Source organism: Takifugu rubripes, chromosome 20 (assembly GCF_901000725.2).
Source record: "Takifugu rubripes chromosome 20, fTakRub1.2, whole genome shotgun sequence".
NCBI classification, from domain to species: domain Eukaryota; kingdom Metazoa; phylum Chordata; class Actinopteri; order Tetraodontiformes; family Tetraodontidae; genus Takifugu; species Takifugu rubripes.
This window is the reverse complement of record NC_042304.1, coordinates 9,110,397-9,126,897: the sequence shown is the minus strand read 5'-3', so window position 1 is coordinate 9,126,897 and position 16,501 is coordinate 9,110,397. Positions and strand designations below refer to the sequence as shown.

General features: G+C 42.9%; 2 protein-coding genes across 2 annotated transcripts; both read left to right on the top strand.

Annotated features, from left to right (window-relative positions):
• Positions 1 to 5,107, top strand: LOC115247247 (collagen alpha-1(V) chain-like). The gene is made up of 11 exons (XM_029828392.1): positions 1 to 139; positions 859 to 942; positions 1,663 to 2,457; positions 2,527 to 2,616; positions 3,838 to 3,957; positions 4,115 to 4,153; positions 4,271 to 4,324; positions 4,417 to 4,470; positions 4,724 to 4,831; positions 4,983 to 5,036; positions 5,102 to 5,107. The coding sequence occupies exons 1-11, from the start codon at positions 104 to 106 to the stop codon at positions 5,105 to 5,107; spliced, it is 1,440 nt and encodes a 479-aa protein (XP_029684252.1). The 5' UTR covers positions 1 to 103.
• Positions 5,108 to 5,334: 227 nt separating this feature from the next.
• Positions 5,335 to 16,422, top strand: LOC101077060 (collagen alpha-1(I) chain). The gene is made up of 54 exons (XM_029828282.1): positions 5,335 to 5,356; positions 5,500 to 5,544; positions 5,675 to 5,728; positions 5,827 to 5,871; positions 5,947 to 6,000; positions 6,065 to 6,109; positions 6,183 to 6,236; positions 6,314 to 6,358; positions 6,442 to 6,495; positions 6,575 to 6,619; positions 6,720 to 6,773; positions 6,851 to 6,958; positions 7,038 to 7,091; positions 7,186 to 7,239; positions 7,368 to 7,412; positions 7,507 to 7,560; positions 7,743 to 7,787; positions 7,982 to 8,035; positions 8,165 to 8,218; positions 8,298 to 8,351; positions 8,441 to 8,494; positions 8,600 to 8,653; positions 8,779 to 8,823; positions 8,905 to 8,949; positions 9,634 to 9,741; positions 9,956 to 10,009; positions 10,235 to 10,288; positions 10,425 to 10,478; positions 10,564 to 10,671; positions 10,771 to 10,824; positions 10,891 to 10,998; positions 11,100 to 11,150; positions 11,227 to 11,280; positions 11,379 to 11,432; positions 11,538 to 11,591; positions 11,676 to 11,783; positions 11,871 to 11,924; positions 12,218 to 12,271; positions 12,360 to 12,413; positions 12,495 to 12,548; positions 13,631 to 13,684; positions 13,814 to 13,867; positions 13,956 to 14,009; positions 14,142 to 14,195; positions 14,263 to 14,316; positions 14,390 to 14,443; positions 14,530 to 14,547; positions 14,634 to 14,696; positions 14,836 to 14,988; positions 15,069 to 15,195; positions 15,276 to 15,382; positions 15,458 to 15,529; positions 15,604 to 15,810; positions 15,886 to 16,422. The coding sequence occupies exons 7-54, from the start codon at positions 6,204 to 6,206 to the stop codon at positions 16,015 to 16,017; spliced, it is 3,231 nt and encodes a 1,076-aa protein (XP_029684142.1). The 5' UTR covers positions 5,335 to 5,356; positions 5,500 to 5,544; positions 5,675 to 5,728; positions 5,827 to 5,871; positions 5,947 to 6,000; positions 6,065 to 6,109; positions 6,183 to 6,203; the 3' UTR covers positions 16,018 to 16,422.
• Positions 16,423 to 16,501: the final 79 nt, after the last annotated feature.

Below are 16,501 nucleotides of genomic sequence, written 5' to 3'. Positions count from 1 at the left end.
GGGGTGGGGGGCGTTTTTAAAGCGCAGTCCTTAGAAGAGCGTGAGCGGGTTGTGTAAGGCGGTTGGAGTCAGAGGAGTTCTGAGGACACTCTCATCTGAAGCCATGCGGGCTGCTGTCATGCTGCTGCTCCTCAGCTGTGTAAGTTGGGCTCTTTGTATCAGCGATCTCCGCTAAAAAGCCGCAAATGCGTCGGGAATAAATTGTGTAAAGGCGGATGAAGCATCCAAACTTTTTTAGGTTTATCCTGCGTATATGTTTTATTTGATTTTTTTTTATATATATATTCTTTTGCAGACCATCTTCTTCTAAAGAAGATGTCTCATTTTTGTCTACGTGGGATTTTATTGAATTATTCTCATTCTGTGCACTATTTCAACGTGTTTGCATCAGATTTCTTGGTTTCTTGCACTTGGATACAAAGTGATGAAAACACTGTACAAATCCAACCTCATTTTATATAAATCTGCTCAAAGTCTGACAGCTCATAGGTCAGTGCATGTCTTCTCTAAAAAAGCAGAACATTTTTTGGGTTATTATTCCTTCATTTTATAAAGGCTGGTTTTTCCCACAGTTTATGTGCATATTTCTCCTATTTTCTTCTTTTTGTTTGCACACGGAGGGTTAAACTATAGGGGTACTATAACAATCTCAGAAAATCAGATGGGAGGGTAAGAAACTCCATTCATACTATAAATGATGTTAACTGTAACTAAAACGTATCACCGTCGTGGTTCTGCTGTGCTTGATAATGAAAAGGTTTCCCACAAGATTCTGAGAGTAGGATATTATATTTCAACACAAGTTTCCCGACTGGAACAAGGGGAAACTCATCTGTTTTGTGTCTGTGGTGAGTTCAGGGTTCTGTCCAGCAGAGGATCTTTGTATCAGGAGGTCAGAGAGCAGCAGAGCAACACTGTGGAGGTCACAGCGGAGCCTGGAAAGTATGAACACGCGCAGCAATCTCAGCGAGCACTGAACACAAACTGTAATCTTACTGTAGCTCAACAGGTCTCAGCAGCGAAAAGAGAACTGACTTGTTGCTTCTGCATGTCTCTGTTTGATGCTGACTGTGATTACGTCATTTCTATTTTCTGTCCCAAGCCACAATTAAGTTTATCAAAATAAAATGATTTTGAAATAATTATAATAGCCACCGCAGCTATTTTATATTCTTATTTTATATGACCCCGCTTAGATCAAGATTAAGCAAATCAAGCATAATTTTTTTTCCCTTCATTTTTTAGACAGAGGAGTTTTTAAAGCTTTGAACAGAGATATTTATCTCCATTCACAGTGCACAGCTGGATCATGTATATAACCATTACCTCAATATTATGCATGATGCTGCAATTTCAGAAACATATAAACTTGACCCCTATAGGCAGTTTAGCAAGAAGGCTGACTCTAATGTAAAAAGAATAAACAGCATGAACAGAAAATATTTAATAAATAATTAAACAAGTTGGTTGTGTTTATAGCCCCACCAAGCATCTCTGTCTGTATCTATATATATGCATCAGTTTATTTCATCGATCTCTCAGGTGAATGTATAATCCTCTATAGAACACATAATTCCGTCACCTCCTTAAGGGGAATATGGATGATCACAAAAACCATATACACATGGTAATATAGATTTCTTCTGATGCAAATCTTTCCAGGATGTTGCAGGTGCAGCTGAGGTGGCTGTGCCCGACCTCGGAGTGACTCCTGGTCAAGGCAGAGCATTGAACCAGCCAAGACACGATCCTACAGGCCCTGCTTTGAGACAGTCACAGGCTCTGGAATACTTTTATACTGAATATGCTGTAAAAACTCACCCAGAGGCTCCAGATTTATACAAAAGAGCAATCCAACATCCAGCAAGCGGGAGTGAGCAGATGCATCAAGGTGGGGGTGCTGAACCGCAGCGCCTGCCTGTAAACGAGCAGCAACAAAAAAGACCCAGAAGGAGCGACGCTTCGGTTGAAATGGTTTTAAGCTCTGATGTTCCTCCCATGAACCCGAAGGCTGCAGGCACCAGCACAGACTCAGCAGCAGGAGCTGCAGCACCACAGAGGTCAGAATCGGGGTCAGAGGTCACCGCGCCTGTGAAATCCAGTCTCATCTCAGACTCCAGGTTTGCCGGTTGGAGCAGATCAGATGCCACTGCAACAGCAGAGGAGAGGCAGGACGGATCCCCGCTCCTCATTGCTGCTCCCATTCCAACAGAGACTGAAGATTCATCCGTCACAGAAGCTGCAGAGGGATTTAAACCTCACAAAGACCCGGACCAGACCGGACCAACCCCGGCCTTACAGAGCGAAACAACAGCGGGGGACATGTTGGTAGTTTCAGCCAATGGGATGAAAGAAAAACAGACAACATTTGACCGGCCGGACACATTTTCACCAAAGCCCCAGATATCATCACAATATCCAGATGCAGAGACAGAGGCAGGAGGGGAGGAGGTGGAGGTAAAGGAGGGGGATGCACACACAGTGATGGAAGACCAACATTATGATAACAGCACTCTGGTTTTTAAGAACTCTACTCAGGCCTCATCTGATCTGAGCCCTGATTTGATGGCCGGAGACTCCTTCCTTCTATCCAAGAGTAAATCCACCCTTCAGACAGTATCATCAGACCAGCCTCCCGCACACACAAACACCAGGAAGGGGGCAAAATTAAGATCTGGAGGCCAAACGGTAAAGTTTTATTCATGTTCCAATGTCAACGTCAATGTTCACTTCATATCAGTTTGGCTGAGAAGAAGCAGTCAGGATTAGGATTGCAGTAAATTCCCTTTAATCCCACACAATATGTCAATTTTAAAATGACTAAATCAACACATATTTGCTGTCAGCATTTTCATTATTAAGTCGCGAAGCTTCTCACATATTACTTTCATCTTAACAATCAGTAAAAATCTGTCAGATCACAATTTCGCAGGAGTACACCCTCCATCTATTATCAGAATATATGAGCCCGTTTTTATTTGTGACAACTGTTTTTTACTCCCTCCAGGTAGTTTAAAATCTCCAGGGCAACTGAGTTGCCAATTGAACACTAAGTTACACATCAGAGTCTGTATGGTGTAAAGGCATAAAGAACATCAGTAGTCACTGTCTTTATCAAGTTTTTCCTCTAGTTTTCGTTGCACTTTCCAAGTATTTGCTATCAAATTCAGCAGTAGTTGAGGAATTGCCTCTTTCATTTTATAATTATTCAAATTTATAGAAATATATAGTTTTACTGTGGCCTCACATCTGTATTACATACTAGTATGAACGTCTCACCCTCTTTACCACAAGTATTAAATCTGAAGACTTACATTTATGGGAAAATTAAGGACTGACTATAGTGGAACCCTCACTGGGTTATGGTTACCTAATTCTTTTACCTTACTCTTCTTAGGGGTCCCAGGGTCCACCAGGCCCACCAGGTCCATCAGGCCCACCAGGGCCACCAGGGCCACCAGGGCCATCAGGGCCAAAAGGAGATAAAGTATGGAAGTTATATTGGGTTTTATTGTACTTTGAGACTTGTTTCTTTTCCCATCAGTTCTCAGCTGTCTCAGATTTTTAAAAATAATGCAAATGATTTTTAAGCTTTTCATATATAGTAGCTCAAAGACAATGTGGGACTGTGTATTGTGCTTAAAGAACAAAATGTATTAATAGTTTGCATGATTGCGCTGCATGATTGTTACCTGTATCAGCGCTTTATACATCGTTACTGCCCTCTAGTGGTACAAAATCATCGGCTCAGCTCGAGTTCAATCTGCAGTTTCTGTTTTGAAGTTAAACTCTTTTCTATAAACGACAAACACACATTTTTGTTTTCTGCCCTGTCAGGGCTATCAGGGTGTTATGGGAAGGACTGGACCTACAGGGTACAGAGGGCCTGATGGCCCTCCCGGGATGTCTGCCATTGTTGTGTTTAAGACCTCAGAAGAAGAGTGGGAGGACTTCAAAGTAAATCAGTACATGTACAAGTATATCTTTATGTTTGAACACTGTCATAAAGATGATAAGTATATGATCTTTTTTTTAAATTTTGGGTTTTTTTTTTTATTATTTTGTTTCTTCACTCGTGCTTCTCTGTGTTGACGTGGTGTTTTTGTCATTACAGAAAACAAAGATCTACAAAAAACTAATATCTTCCTGGCCGGTAGGTGTTTATCTATGTTAATAACTAACTGTTTGTGTTGATTATTTTTATCCAGAAGACATGTTAACAAGGATATTAAGTGTTCAGTTTCACTAATGTCTAATATTCTTAACTCAGAAAGTTAAGGGCCTTCCAGGACCTCCTGGGCTACCTGGAAATGATGGTCCAATTGTTAGTAGTAATAAACTTATTACCTTATTTCATCATACTTCTAAAATACTAAACAGACATAAATAAGCGCATATCCTCTCTTCCTTTTCCAGGGACCACCTGGAATAACAGGACAGCAGGGAATAAAAGGAGGTCAAGGGAAACCTGTACGCATTTCAACATAGTTCAAGTGTTATCATCTTAAATGAGGCTTTTTTTAATAGATTATTTACTCATAATGGCCCATTTTAATAGATTTTATTTGATGAAACATCATTAATGTCTAGCGTCATGTACAGTTTTATTATTACAGCCTGTGCTTGCTTTGTTATACAGATATGATATGAAGAGGATCTAAAAGATCAAAACAATAAAGTTCATATTCAAGGTGCTGTATGACATTTAGTTGAATCTCTGCAGGGAAAATCTGGACCACAAGGTACTCCAGGTTCCCAGGGTCATCCTGGCAGAGACGGGATCCCTGGAGAGAACGCGCACCCAGGCCCTGTGGGTTTACCTGGAGAACAGGTAAAAATGTTTAAAATAATAGAAAATATTTGTGCGCACACACACGCATGTGTGTCGACTCATTTCGTTGATGTTGGGTCAAAGCAATATCCAGTAAAAGATATGATTGATAGCTTTCTCTTACAGTTCCACTTCTTTTTTGTCCCAACAGGGTCCTAAAGGCTACAAAGGAGATAAGGGCAGGAAGGGGGAGCTGGGTGAGTGGGTAAGAGTGGCACATGGCTTTTGTAACATCATGTGAATGAACGTGTTAATCATTCAAATATTCAGATCTAGATCTCTGTCAACATCTTTGTCAGTGGTCAGAAATGAGTGTTTTAGTTAATTGAATTTTCTCTTTATTTATTTAACTTTATTTTGTTGGTGATAAAAATCTAAACTGTAAAAGTGTTATTCTGTTCGGTTATTTACGGTACATAATGCTGTGCAGGGTGGTGGGCTGTCACATAAAGTTATGGTCTGTCTCTATAGGGTTATGATGGAGAGGCTGGAGCACAGGGAAATAGAGGACAGAAGGGAGCCAAGGTCTCTCTCCCTCACACACACACACACACACACACATACACACACGCACACACACACACACACACACACACACACACACACACACACACACACACACACATGCACACACACACATTTAATGTTCCTGTTTCTGCACCATTCAGGGTAATAAAGGAGTCAGGGGAGTGGAAGGTGTTCCAGGTTATACGGTAACTGAATTGGTTGCATTTTTCAAACTTTTGCTTATTGCAGCAAGCGCTGCAGTTTGCAAAGTGGTTGTTAAAATTCTGAAGGTCTCATCTAGACTCATTCCAGAACTGAGTGAGTGTGTATTCACAGGGGCTTCCTGGAGCCAGAGGTCCACGTGGTTTTCCAGGCCCACCAGCTCTTCAGGTCAGGGATTAAATGTCTTTTTTTAAATTCTCAGTGTCTGAAATTTGCCTTTTGTTTGCTAATGTTATAATGTTGGATATATGGTGGATCATTTTCAGGGAAAGATTGGAGCTCCAGGATTTAGTGGACCGCCGGGCCCACATGTGAGTTAGTGTCCTACTGAAGGTCTCCATGAAGTAGGAAAAAGATGCACTTTACATTGATGTACATGTGCTCAGGGCAAACTGGGTCCCAGAGGAATTAAAGGTGTCTGGGGCGTAAAAGGACCTCCAGTAAGTTAAAATGACTAAATATACCTGTGAAACTGCATCATGGCATAACGGTTTACCCTCTTAGGGTCATCAAGGTGAATTTGGAGCCAGAGGAGCAGCTGGCCCACAGGTGAACTCACACAGAGAATAATAGTAACATCTTCTTCATCAAACATCTAACCAGTTCCTGCATGTGGCCTCAGGGAGAGCCGGGTTCTGATGGGATGGTCGGCTTCCCTGGAGTCCGTGGTCCTCAGGTATGGTAAAACCTTCTTTTGGGAGTCAAAATTCTCCATCAGTACTCAAGTGTCATTCAATTGTGTCTACCTCACAGGGAAATCCAGGGCCTGCAGGGCCCCGGGGTCCTAAAGGGGACACAGTGAGTATGGTTTAAACACCAGCAGGTGCTGCATTGGTGTGGTGCCGTGTTCGTCCTCATCACAGCGGTGTGTGGTTTCCCAGGGTGATCCCGGAGATGAAGGGGACATAGGTGAACCTGGACCTCCTGGACTCTACGTAAGACAACAAGATAAACCCAGATAAGACAACATGTCTGAAGGACCTCAGTTCTTCCTCTTTCTCCCTCTGTTTCCAGGGACGGAATGGGAATCCAGGAAAGTCTGGACCCTCAGGTGATCCCGTAAGATTACTTAAAGCAATTTCAATATTATATTTAAATTATAATCAAGGTGTTTCTCCACACGTCCCTGGAGCTAAAGATGCATTTACTGTTTCACCAGGGGACCAAAGCTGAGCGAGGACAAAAGGGCGATCTGGGATTCAAGGGGGATCTGGTGGGTTTGATCCGCTCACTTGATTGTTCAGGACTTCTTCAGACAGACCAGCCAATGGTTTCATTCTTTGACTGCAGGGATCTCCAGGACCCCCTGGTAAACGAGGACTGAAGGGACGTCGCGGACCTCTCGGGCTCGAGGGATATGAGGGGCCAACAGGACCAGTCGGACCACCTGGACACAGCGTGAGAGAAGTCAGACGTGTCTTCCTGTTCCTTTATCAACTATTACGGAATATTCTTTGTTCCCTCTCTGCTTTTGTAGGGATTTGACGGCATCATGGGGGAGCAGGGGAACCAGGGAAGAGAGGGACCAAAAGTGCGTTTTATAAGTGTCAAAAAATACTCCCAGCTTGTTAAACTTTTTGAAATTATGTCAAATTTTAAAAACATCAAAATCTATCTCTCCCCAGGGGAATCAAGGGCCTGATGGTGTTCCAGGAGTGCCTGGGCCCCGAGGAGGCAAGGTGGGATGAAAGAGCTAACAACACTACAGATCACAATGAAGAAGCAACAGTGGACGGCACTTAAAGCCAGAGAAGAAAGATAAATTGTACATTAAAAAGCATCGACAGAATAAATGTCTCTTTTCAAGGGTCGAGAAGGTCAAGGAGGATTTTCTGGGTTGCCAGGCACAATTGTGAGTACAAATTAGCTCAAGATCATTTGATTTGCAGATTTGAGCTCTGTTCCTTTAGCCTGTATTGTGTGTTTGTGTGTGTCTTTATTCACAGGGAGAGATGGGAAAATCTGGAGAGAGAGGATCTGAGGGAGAACCTGGTATCCAGGTTCCTACATGGCCCATCCTGTCCAACACTCTTAATATTCACACGTTTGCTTAACATTGATTAAAAAGCTCCTAAATGTAACCCCCAGGATTATTGTCTGTAAACTGACTGTCCATGATAAGAATTGCTCTGATCATTTTGGGATCACACCTGTACCTCAACAGTCTATCCCATGTGTGCAGGGGACACCTGGAGTTCCAGGAGGTACTGGATCTAAAGGACTGAAGGTGGTTTTTATTATTATAAGAAGTAAAAAACCATTAAAGACCTTGGACACTACAGATTGTTGGATACTAAGAAGTTAAACACACGTTTAGTAATTGGTTCTGCCTGTATAAGATACTTGATCAAATGTTAAAAAAAAAAGAAAAAAAAAACCCTGATCATTATAAATGATAATTATTTTTGTGTCATATTTTAGGGTCTTCCAGGTCAGTTAGGCAGCAGGGGGCAGGATGGAACTGTGGGAGAACTGGTAAGTACAGCAGTAGTAGTTGTGTAATAGCTGGCAGCGTAATTCACAGACCATAATCTCATTTATTTACTAAGGACACAGCCTTCTTAGAGACAGAAATGTGATCAGATGAATTGATCTCATTTACAGGGACACTCTGGTGTAGAGGGGATGAATGGAAATGTTGGATCTCCAGGACCAAAAGTGAGCATGTTTCTGTAATAAACCCAAAAAATGCATATTTAACACAAGTGAAGGTCCCATAATCTTCTAAACATTCCAGGGACTATCTGGAAAAACAGGAGATGCAGGCCTCCAAGGTCCTGTTGGAGAGAGCGTGAGCATTCGCCGATCTTATTATACATTAAATTTGATTTAAATTTACTCAGTATGGCAGACAGCCTTTAAAAATGTGTGGTGGTCTAGGGAGGAGTTGGCAGTACGGGAATGAAAGGGAAACGAGGAAAGCGGGGGCAAAGAGTAAGTAACAATGCTTTGTTCGAAATGATTTGTATTATTTGTATAGAAATTTGTTTCAAATATCCATAATAATGTTGGAAAAACACGTGTTGTGTTCTCCTTCAGGGAGTCCAAGGCATACAAGGACCAAAGGGCATCACAGGAGGTGAAGGATTGAAGGTAGCCATCAGTCAAAAGGATGCTGTTCATTTTCAGTGACAATATACATCAGAGTCTATTGGAAGCTGAGCTCTTCTGTTCTGGTTTATGCTCTAAAATTCTGCCTTGTTATGTGTGATGTGAAGGGAGAGAGAGGTGAGGAGGGTCCGGGAGGGAAGCTGGGAGCTCCTGTAAGTGTTGTACAGCTACTATTATTTTACTGTTGTCGTTCAACTCATTTCTTCAATTCATTACCTTTTTCTGTCTCCCAGGGAGAAATGGGAATACCTGGACCACAAGGATACAATGGACCGACTGTAAGATCCATCCATCCATCAGCCATCCATCATCCATCCATCCATCCCTCCATGCAACATCCATCCATCCATCCATCCATCCATCCATCCATCCATCCATCCATCCATCCATCCATCCATCCATCCAACATCAATCCATCCATCCATCATCCAGCCAGCCATCCATCCATCCATCCATCCATCCATCCATCCATCCATCATCCATCCATCCATCCATCCATCCCCATCCATCCATCCATAACTCCTCCCTTCTCCCTTCCTCCATCCATCCCTCTGTCCCTCCCTCATCCATCCATCCATCCCCATCCATCCATCCATCCATCCCTCCTCCCTTCTCCCTTCCTCCATCCATCCATCCATCCATCCATCCCTCCTCCCTTCTCCCTTCCTCCATCCATCCATCCATCCACCCATCCTCCCTTCTCCCTTCCTCCATCCATCCATCCATCCATCCATCCATCCATCCATCCATCCATCCATCCATCCATCCATAACTCCTCCCTTCTCCCTTCCTCCATCCATCCCTCTGTCCCTCCCTCCATCCATCCATCCATCCATCCATCCATCCATCCATCCATCCATCCAACCAACCTCCAGAAATCACCCAATCATCTATTTTATTTTGTGATTTATAGCTAATATCTAACATTAAAAACAACGTTTTGTTGTGTCTTTTTCCTTCAGGGAATTCAGGGTAACATTGGACCATGGGGTGAAATTGGGCCTCGTGGCCTTAGAGGTGACAAAGGTTTACAAGGTCCAATTGGCCTCCCTGGTGTTCCAGGTGAACCAGTAAGTGTATTTGAATGCCCGGAAAGATAAATATTCACATGCAAATTCGTAGGTAGCTGTGGTTGGGTGGTATCTCTAGCCTTTCATGTTGCCTGGAATGTCTACTGGAACACAAGTTGAAACAAACTTAAAATAATATCATTATTTGCACATAAAAAAAGTACATAAAAAAGTACAGTGTATCCTAGTTTTTGCATATTCTCTTTGCATGCAGGGTAGCACTGGCCCACCAGGACAACATGGAAAACCTGGCGTCAAAGGAGATGAAGTAAAGCTTAAATTTGCATGAGGACAATCAAATGATAACAGTTTTCAGACATATTAATCACAGGTCTCCTGTGGACCAAAAAATGAACACATTAACTCCAAAGATGAATCATCCGACATCATTGTCTTAATGTTGAAAGACCTGGTTTCAAGCCAGCTCAAAAGCATCTTAACAATGGTTACTCTTTGTGTATTTCACCTAAAATGTCTTGTTTCATCACTTCAGGGAGCACGAGGAGAAGCGGGGCAGGAAGGGGCTGCTGGTCTCCATGGTGAGGAGGTATATTCATGAGAATAGTCTTGTCAGAGATTTGCTTTATCTTTTGTATTCTTTAGACCTGATAGCGGCTTTCCTCTGTGCGTAACAGTGATTTAATAAGTGAAATATTGGAATAATCTAGTGTTTCTTGGTTTAGGGTCCAGCTGGACTTAGGGGACTTGAAGGGCCAAATGGGAAAAAAGGATTAACTGTGAGTAAACACCACTTTATGGTGCAACTTTTTCTACTTTATTTCATGAAACATGTTAATAGATCATTATAAAAATGTTTTTTAGGGGGACAAAGGTAACACTGGACCTCCTGGCCTTAGAGGGCCAAAGGGAGCTGAAGGCGGTAGAGGGAACCAGGGTACACAGGGGTCAAAGGGTGGCCTGGGAAAGCAGGTCAGTGATTTATTTCTACAAATGCTTCACTTTTATTGAGAAAAGGACAGTAATGATTTGACGTTATCCCTTCTGTCCCCACTCAACCTGTATCTTTAGGGATATGATGGTGCGCCAGGGGACAAAGGACAACCAGGGGCTCCAGGGTCCAAGGTCAGACCAGATCATGTCTGATTAACTGAAGAAATTTCGGTATTTATGGTGATGGTGCATTGACAGGGTGATAAAGGTGTCAGAGGTTCAGCTGGCGTACCCGGACAATTTGGACCTGGGGGAAACACTGGGGCAGCAGGGACCAAAGGCCAGAAGGGGCTCCATGGACACACTGTTAGTAACACTGTCAAACCAGAAAACTTTGCCTAACAGAGACAAGCTAAACCATTCTGCAGGGATTCTAAAAGTATTGTAATGTATGCACTCACTTTCAGGGCCCTCCTGGCAGCCTTGGATCCTCTGGACCAATTGGACCATCCTCACCAGTATGTATTTCATTATTCTCAAAGATACAAACATTATCAATAAAATGGCAGATTAAAAAAAATCTATGGTTTTTAGGGTGTGCCAGGCAAGAGAGGTGGTGTGGGCAAAAGGGGAATCCCAGGACCAAAGGTTCCTTTAATTGCTGTATTCACAAGGGTGATTTGTCTAAACCTGTACTGGTTTACGTCATGGCAGTAATTCTCCTGCTGTGTCTGTCTGCTACTCAGGGCATACATGGTGGGAATGGAATGATAGGTCTTCCTGGACCGAAAGGAGACACGGTGGGTTTTATTTTGTGCTGCAACCCGTGGGCACTAACTCTTTGGGTGCATAGATGCACAACTACAGTGAGAGAGTGCCTGTGTGAAATGGTCCGTGTTTTCCAGGGTAATCGAGGAGAGAAGGGTGCAAAAGGAGAGCATGGGACAAAAGGCTCCATGGTAACATAACACAATCAAGCTCATGCTCTTGTGAGTAACATTCTATAACATTCTAGCCTTAAATTTGTTATTGCATTTTTGCAGGGATCTATGGGAATGATGGGGCCCAGTGGGTCTGCAGGAGCTCAAGGCCACCCTGGGGCTGTTGGTCCTCCTGGTCTTCCAGGTCTTCAAGGAATTCAAGGACTGAAGGTTAAGTGCAGAACAATGAAACCAAAGGTGAGAATGGATGTCAACCTTTAAAAAGATGTTGTAACGTGGTTATTTGTGTTTACAAAGGGAGAAAGTGCCCAGCCTGGAAGGAAAGGAAAGAAAGGAGCTCCTGGAAAACCTGTGAGTTGTATGTATAATAAAGAAAAAATTATACTGTTGCTCTGATTTAATAAAACAAAAGCAAATGTGTGAACTTCTCTGTTTGTCAAATGGAAAGTCAGAGATGAAGAACTGACACCCACACAGCAGCAATATGGCTCCAAATCGATGTTCATTCATTTATTACAGTAACAGAAAACAAACCTAATCTTAAGATTCTTGGATCCTTTTTCCTGGTGTAAAGGGAACGATTGATCATCTTTAGAGTCCATGTCTGTTGAACAGATTAACCCAGAAGCTCTACTGCTTTGTAGGGATCTCCAGGCCCCCTGGGTACACCGGGACACATTGGACTGCCTGGGAAACCTGCAAGTGTCCCATTTGACAGACTTTTAGCTAACTGTATTTTAACAGAGACGATGGTGACTGTATTGGTGATTTCTTGGTTCATTTCAGGGTCTAAGTGGCACCGCTGGCTTGCTGGGAGTTGAGGGTAATGAAGGCGATCCGGTAAGGAAGTGTGTTATAATTCAGTTCCATCTGTTGTTCAGCTTTGCACCTAATTCAGCCCCTCATTTGTTCTTCCAAAAGGGTGATGCTGGTTTAAGAGGAGCTCCTGGAAACCCAGGCAGGCCTGGAAAACCGGTTAGGCAAAGAAAAATACATTCACTGCCTGGCCGAAACCAAAAGTCACCAAATGGATTTAACCAAGCAAATATGAAAGAGCCTCTTATTGGATAATTGTTACATGGGCGATTATCTGACAAGTTATTTAACCCCAACTGATGCAATGAGAAGCTTCTTTTGTCTTAAACACACGTCGAAAGACATCCAGTGGTCGTGGGAGAGAAGTTGGTCTGTTTGAGAAGGGTCAGATCTTTGAATGCATCAAGCAGAGAAAGCATCTAAGGCGATTGATGAAACTATTAAAGTGGGGTTAAGAACTCTTCAAAGCATTATTAAAAAGTAGAAGCATGGTGAGAAACCATCGAGAAAGGAAACCTGAACGATCCTGATGGGCAATCACTTAAAAAGAGAAAAACAACAGTAGAACTCAGGGTTATGTTTATTAGTGAAAGTGAGAGGATTTCCACATGCACAAAGTGAAGGGAAATCAGGGGCTTGTGACTGAACAGCTGTGTCGTCTTAAGGAAACCACTAATCAGTGAGGCTAATTGGGGACAAAGGATTCAATTTCCTAGGGAGCATAAAGACTGGACCCTGATGTAGTGGAAAGTCATGTGGTCTGATGAGTCCAGCTATACCCTCTTCTGGAGTGATGACAGCATCGGGGTAAGACAAGAGGCAGAAGTGATTCGCTCATCATGCCTGGTGCCTACAGCACCTGCCTGTGGGTGCAGTTCTGGTCTGGGGTTGCTGCAATTGCTCAGGTCTAACTTTAGCAACATCATGTGCCCAAAGATTGAGGTCAGCTGACCACCTGAATATACTGAAGGACCGGGTTATTGCAGTAATGGATTTTTATCACTGGATGGAAATCAATCTTGTGACGCTGCGGAAGCTTATCGAAACAAAGCCACAGGGAATGTCTCAGTCATCAAAGCTAAAGGTGGTCCAAGAAAATGTTAGAGTGTCTGACCCTTTTTTTGGTGGGTGACTTTTTTTGGCCAGGCGGTGGGTGTGACCATACAAGATAAACCCAGGCAGACTCCAACAGTCTGTCCTCATGATGTAATAATAAAGTTTAACGATCTTTTACATTTTAGGGAGATCCTGGACCTGCTGGGGTCAGGGGAAACATGGGAGAAGCAGGTTTCAAGGTAAAAACAATTCACTTAAAATACCAATGATGTTAAACCCCACAATTATGTGAACAGTGATTTAATATAAAAATTGAGTTCATCATGCCTGGAAAAAATGGGCATTATTGATTTCTTGTTGGCCATCAGGGAAAACCTGGAGCAAAAGGAGAACAGCACCACCCTGGCCCCAGAGGTCCTAGGGTATAAATGTTTACAGATGCTTGATAGTCAGATGATTAATTATATTGATACATTTTCTAATAAAACCCATTACTGGTCTTTATAATAGGGTATTCCGGGATTCAGAGGAGAGAATGGAAATCCTGGAAGTTCTGGTCTGAAGGTAAAATTGAGCAGTTCTCTTCTGCATGGCAGTTCTTGCACCTTTTCTTTATTCAAATGCATAGTTGTCACAGATTATACATTCATGTACCCTTCATCAAACCCACATCCTTCATTTTTTTCACCTGTACAGGGTCTCCCAGGTGACACAGGAACACTGGGACCAACGGGGCCACCTGGCCTAAAGGTTAGTAAATATTTCTAATTTCACAGCCTAAACATGAAAACAAACAGGCTTACTTTATTTGGTTTAGGGGAATCCTGGTGTGCCGGGGCAAAAAGGTCAGAGAGGTCAAAAAGGGAAGGCAGTAAGTTTTGTTTAAATGTTATTTTCATTTGAGTTGAGTAGACTGCATCTTATTAATCAGCTGATTGTTGCAGGGAGAACTTGGTCCTCAAGGTCTGCCTGGGCAACAAGGCACAGCTGGACTTCCTGTATGTTGCTTGGCTATTTTTGTAGATAAGCAGAATTTGTAAAAAAAAATATTTAATCAATGTATTTATCACTGTCTTATAAACAGGGTCAGCTGGGGCAGAAGGTGAGAGATTTGTCATCGTGGGAATTTGGGTAAGCATCTGAAAGCGATTCTTTCTGGCCCCCTCAACAGCTTGCGTGTCTTTACAGGGGCTGAAAGGAGTTCAGGGTGAGAGAGGGCTAAAGGGAGTCCAGGGCCATCCTGGTCCTCCAGTAAGACTCTAACGTAATACTGTAAAAAACACTGTGGCGTAATTTAGGAAAAACCCCAATGCTAAATAATTGTAAAGTATGATGGTTGATGCAGATTTCAAGAGACTGTGACAATCACCTGAAAGTATCTTTTCCACAGGGAAGTCCAGGTGCACCAGGGAAACTCACTCAGCCATCCAACCCAAAATCAGCTCAAACAAACAAACTGAAGACAAAACCCACAAAAAACAGCACACGTAAATATCTGCAGAGATCCAGAGAAACACCTAACGTCACGGGGGGAAAAGAACATGTTGGTTTTAAGCTTCTTTTTCTTCGATGGCCTTTCTGTGTTTACACATGCGACAAATAAACAGTGATGTGCTCTGGTAGAGGCCCAAGTCGTTATCCAGGAGATGGTCAGGCCACGGGGACCACTTTGACTGGCCACTGGGAACCAAAGCAGACCCCGCCACCACCTGTTACGAGCTGGGACTCACACACCCGCAGCTGCATGACGGTGACTGGGTCGATGTAAAGCCTGATTGCTCTCCTCACAACAAACACATTAGAGTAATGGAATACTTGAATTTCTCCTAGGTTACTTTTATATTGACCCCAACCAAGGCTGTCCTTGTGATGCAGTACAGGTATTCTGCAACTTCACAGCTGGAGGAACAACCTGCATACGGCCTCTGCAGTCACAGGTGTGCTGAACTCATTGAAAAGGAGGGCGTTATTGGTTGATAAACACAAATTATCGGTTGTATTTTGTCGCTTAGATTAGATTCCATTGGGAGCAAGGCCAGAAGACGCGTGTGCAGTGGCTCGGTCAGCAACATGGAGGAAGCCTGGTGAGATAGGGGCGTCTGACATCACTGCGACCTCCATCAGGTCTTCTCAGACGTGACCACTGTGTCTCTGACAGTTAGAGTACGCCGGCCTGGGTGTCGTCCAGCTGAGGTTTATGCGGTTCCACAGCCACACGTGTTCCCAGCGCATGACCGTCAGCTGCAATGGAAGCCAGTCCAGGGTTGGCAAAACTGATTCAGCTCAGTGGCTTGTTCACCTAACGGGAGACTCAGGGAATGAAATATCTTCACATTTTACTTCAGTGTCCAGGAGAGAGTGTGAGGTAAGGGCTAAATTGTTATTTAATTGGTCAGTTTTTGTGCTCTCCTTAACTGTTTGGTGCGTGATCATCTTACAGGTGGAGGTGGATGTTCACACTCAAGTTGATACGGAGTTACTTCCCGTCAGAGATCTGGGAGTGGAGATTTCATCAGGGTCACCTTTTTTTCAGGAAGTGGCTGTTGTTTTGGGACCGCTCTGCTTTTTGTGACACATAAATTCATGCCTGCATGTGTTTCTGGGAGTGCATGAAATGAATTTCTGTAAAACACTTCATGTGATTTTCCTGTTGCTCTGGGGTTTTTTCAGTGTCATTTTGTGTCTATTTATTGAATTGACTGAAAAAAATGGTGAAATACTTATTTGATAGAGCAATTCAAAATGTTAATTAGGGAAAAAAAAGAGAAATTACTGCATCCACAAGATATTGCAACAGACAGAATTGCAATGCAGGAATATGACACGAATTGTCTCATATGTTTGCTTTTAAAAAGAGTAAATCTGTCCATCACAGGCAGTAATGAATCGAAAGCTCCAGACTGCAGACTCCAGACTGAATGCAACTACATTTTTACAAATCATTCAATAAAATAATAAATTTCAAAATGTGGCGATACAAATTCACAGCTTTTATGGAACCAATTCTATTATATTATAGATACTATAAGATACATAGTTGTCAGCCGGGGCCAGTT